Source organism: Lactuca virosa, chromosome 4 (genome assembly GCF_052849685.1).
Source record: "Lactuca virosa cultivar CGN04683 chromosome 4, Lactuca_virosa_CGN04683_v6, whole genome shotgun sequence".
NCBI lineage: Eukaryota > Viridiplantae > Streptophyta > Magnoliopsida > Asterales > Asteraceae > Lactuca > Lactuca virosa.
In genome coordinates, this window is record NC_136429.1 from 172568210 (window position 1) to 172572326 (window position 4117).

The 4117-nt window shown below is 34.8% G+C and overlaps 1 protein-coding gene across 1 annotated transcript; it reads left to right on the forward strand.

Annotated features, from left to right (window-relative positions):
* The first annotated feature begins 301 nt into the window (after positions 1-301).
* On the forward strand, positions 302-2368 carry LOC145107728 (heavy metal-associated isoprenylated plant protein 7-like). The gene is made up of 5 exons (XM_079044681.1): positions 302-439; positions 543-744; positions 843-1045; positions 1140-1230; positions 1610-2368. Exons 1-5 carry the CDS (start codon positions 431-433, stop codon positions 2119-2121), a joined length of 1017 nt encoding a protein of 338 aa, XP_078900807.1. The 5' UTR covers positions 302-430; the 3' UTR covers positions 2122-2368.
* The last annotated feature ends 1749 nt before the right edge of the window (positions 2369-4117 follow it).

Here is a 4117-nt window from a genome sequence, read left to right on the forward strand (position 1 = left end):
GTACCCAAATATTACCGAAAATAAACAACTCAAAACGCTGTCGTATCATTGGTAGAAAGTTAAGCTACCCCTAATCCACGTGGCAGCTACATATAAGCCACGTCAGTTTTTGATGACGGTAATGAGTACTCTCTTTAGATCTGATGGTCCTCATCATCATCCCCATCATCAACATCATCATCATCATCATCAACATCATACCACACAATCACGATTCCCATACACATCTACAACTCCCTTTTAATCTCCTCCCATAACTACACAAACACACACCTCAGTGTGTTTTTGTGCGTGTCTGTTCCACCAGATTAAAATAAAAAGCTTCCTCTGTTTCTGACTTTCAGTCTTGAAAACCTTATCATTCTACTATATATATAAAAGAAACCCTTAAATCCTCTTTCCGTCTTTCGATTTCTGAAAAGAAGTGATAATGGGAGAGGTGGGTTTTCGTAGTTCTTAGATTTTGATTCATTTTTCTTTTCGTTTATTGGAAAAAGCATCAATCTTTTTGACATTTCTGATGTGGGTTTTGTTTTTTTTAGCAAGTAGCAAAGCCGGAGGAGGAGAAGAAACCAGAGGAAGAGAAGAAGGAAGAACCGGCGAAAGCTGATGAGAAGAAACCAGAGGAGGAAAAAGACGCACCACCACCACCACCTCCGCCGCCGCAAGAGATTGTTTTGAGAGTTTTCATGCATTGTGAAGGCTGTGCGAGAAAAGTCCGGCGGTGCCTCAGGGGATTCGATGGTTTGTTCGTTGTATCCGTTTTACGTTATATACATCTGCTGATTGATTTGATTTTGAAGTTTGAATTGAACTGAATGATATTTGTTTGAATTATTAAGGAGTCGAAGATGTTGCTACGGATTGTAAGACGCATAAGGTTGTAGTAAAAGGAGAAAAAGCAGATCCGTTGAAGGTTCTTGAAAGGGTCCAGAAAAAGAGTCACCGGCAAGTTGAGCTTCTTTCTCCGATACCAAAACCGCCGGAGGAGGAGCCTAAAGTCGAGGAGAAAGAAGCTCCAAAACCAGAAGAGAAGAAAGAAGAGGTTAGTTGATTAATTACAGTTTTGCCACTGCTAATGATATGAAGTATATAGAATCATTCAAATTCCTCATGTGGTTTGTGATGTTCAACTACAGCCTCCTCAGGTGATTACAGTGCTTCTGAAAGTAAACATGCATTGTGAAGCTTGTGCTCAAGAGATCAGAAAACGTATTCTAAGGATGAAAGGTGTGTGTTCTTGTTTATAAAGCAATCATTTTTACGAAAAGAAATTCCTTTTTTTTGACTAATTACGAATCTTGTTTGACTTGTTTTTCTTTTGTTTTGATCTACAACCATCAACTTCTTTAGAACTCACTCCATCTCCCTTTTTTGATTCTTGAAAATCTTAACCAAAATTGAAAATTCATCTGCCTTTTGCTATAATAGTAATCCATCACTATCTCTATATATCTCCATATTTTATTGATTCAAATTCGTGAATTCTTTCAAGATTCAATATATTTTCTTTTAGATTGAATAACCTATTAAATATTAATCAAAATATTCCAATAAAATCCCAACTACCAAATCATTAACAATATCTTGCATCGTTTGTGTATTTTAGGGGTGGAAAGTGTTGAACCAGATCTAAAAAGCTCACAAGTATCAGTGAAAGGCACGTTCACAGCTCCACAGTTGGTGGAGTACATTCACAAAAGAACCGGAAAACACGCCGTGATCGTGAAACAAGACCCTGAACCAAAGAAAGAGGAGGACAAGGGTGCCGACGAGAAGAAGGACGACGGCGGCGGCGGCGAAAAGAAGGAAGAGGCAAAAGCAGAAGAAGGTGGCGGCGGCGGTGAAGAGAAAGATAAAGAGAAAGACGAGAAGAAAGACGAGAAGAAGGAAGGCGGAGGAGAAGAAGCAGGAAAACCAGAAGGTGGTCCGGAAGGCGGCGGCGACGGAGGAGGAGATGATACGAGGGTGGTGGAGCTTCGGAAAAACGAATTCTACTATTACCATCCACAGAATTACCATGTATACCCGCCAAGATACACCGCAGAATCGGCGTATGGGTACCCACCAGCACCACAAATGTTCAGTGACGAGAACCCCAATGCATGCACTGTAATGTAAAAAATGGAGTAAATGTTAGAGAGAGAGAGAAGAGAGAAGAGAGAGAGAGGGGTAAAATGGGGAAGAAGAAGATGAAGAAAGCACAGAGCATATCACATGGGTGAGCATGAGAGGATTCTGTCGTGGCGTTCATGTGGCCTTTGTCTGTGGTGAGCTTCTGTTTAGTATAAAAGTGTCTGCAGGAAAGTTGTAAAATTTTGTGAGAACTTTTGTACTTTTTTTTTTATAAACTATAGTAGTAAACTAAGTAAGTGCTCACTTATGACAAATTATATAAAGTAAAATAAGAATGAGCACTCATGTTATAATAAATAAATAAATTCTATATTTATATTTTGTTGATGTGTACTTTTTTTTATCTCTAGTTAATGTAACTAATTTGACAAACGAGTAGTTTAAAAAAGGAATAATATTTGTACTAATTACGGAATTGTCGTTTATCAAGGACGGATTTTAGATTAGATCTACTAAAGAAATTAGTGAAGACTGGTATTTTGCCTGGATAACTACAAATAACGGTGTACTATTTCACATGCATGCAAGTTATATTTCTATATGCCCAGTTTTGCCCTTTCTTTTGCTTTTTCAGAAACCAATGTTCTTATTTGCAAAAGGTTTGGCTACACGATACGTAAAGTAATCTTATTAGAAAACACATACGAATTACATTTAGATTAAAATTGCTTTGTTTGTAATTCTTTAACAATCACTTTCAACGTTCACAAGATAAAGTTTGGGTTTCCTGTAAGAAAGGTCGTTAAGTTCTAATCTTAGGGGTTTCAGTTAGGATTGGCTAAGAGGAGGTAATACAATTTCGTTTGCAAATGCAATGCAAGATGTCTCTGTATTTTCACCAAAATGGTGAATCACCTCCGGGGAACCCGTACTAAAACGGGATTACCATTTGAAAAATATGGTTACTAGTTCTTTGATGGTGATCCAGGACATATCTGATTTCTATTGATTCCTACTTGGTGGTTTTGTCTATTATAAGAACATGATTAGGTTATGTTTGGTATATATTAGCTGAAAAGTTAGCAATTGGAAAACTAGTTGATAGCTAAAAAGTTAATTAGTACTTAAAAAGCTAACTCATAGCTGATAAAAATAACATTTGGTAAATTAACTGATAAACTAACTGAGTTTAAAATGACATATAAAGATATATAGAAAAAATGTTTATTATAATTAAAGGGTATAGATGGAAGATTTTTTTTAAAAATAAACTTTATAAACCGGTTGAAAAACTAGCTTTTTAAAAGTTAGTTTATAAACTTCTATGTCAACTATTTTTGTTTGTCAAACATGATTTTTTTTAAAACACTCAAAAAAATAAGCATGATTTTAAGCTAGCTTAGGCGCAACTTAATTTGCATATTATGAACTAATTTTATATTACTATTGTCTAGTGTTCACAGTATTATTTCAAGTTTATTAAATTGAAAGTTAGGATTATATTGTTGAAGGTGGCAATCTGGTTTTTGAGAAATGAACAGTTTTTAAGAAAAAAAATGATATGGGTAAGAAGTGAAGGAGTTTGTTTCGTCACAATTATAAACAAATTATGAGGTTCATATATAATTTTAAATTTAAGAAAGAAATTATGTTTTGTACTTGTGCTATAAACATAAGCGTTACAGAAAAAATGTTTTACTGAGAAAGTTAATGGTTTGTACTTGTCGTTATATATTTCTGTCTTCTAGAAAATTATTGTTGGTTGGACCACAACATGCAAGTTTTAAAGTGCTTTTTAGAATATAATAATGTCATTGGAAGTGCTTTTTAGAATATAATAATGTCATTGGAAGTTTTAAATACAAAATTGATATTAGAATTTGTAGCTATGAACTTTTCACATGTCTATAACTTTGTAACAACAGTTTTTAACAAATTTCTACTATTTGTCTAAACCTATCCATCAAATGATTATTTAATCAGGAATATGTTGGAGGTTTAGAGGTAACGATGGGTCTACAGCAAAAATCAGTAGGGTTTA

Excerpts from the sequence above, each read along its gene's own strand:
- LOC145107728 (XM_079044681.1), top strand. Across the intron at positions 745-842 it reads GTGCCTCAGGGGATTCGATG|GAGTCGAAGATGTTGCTACG; the intron begins GTTTGTTCGTTG and ends TGAATTATTAAG. Across the intron at positions 1,046-1,139 it reads CAGAAGAGAAGAAAGAAGAG|CCTCCTCAGGTGATTACAGT; the intron begins GTTAGTTGATTA and ends GTTCAACTACAG.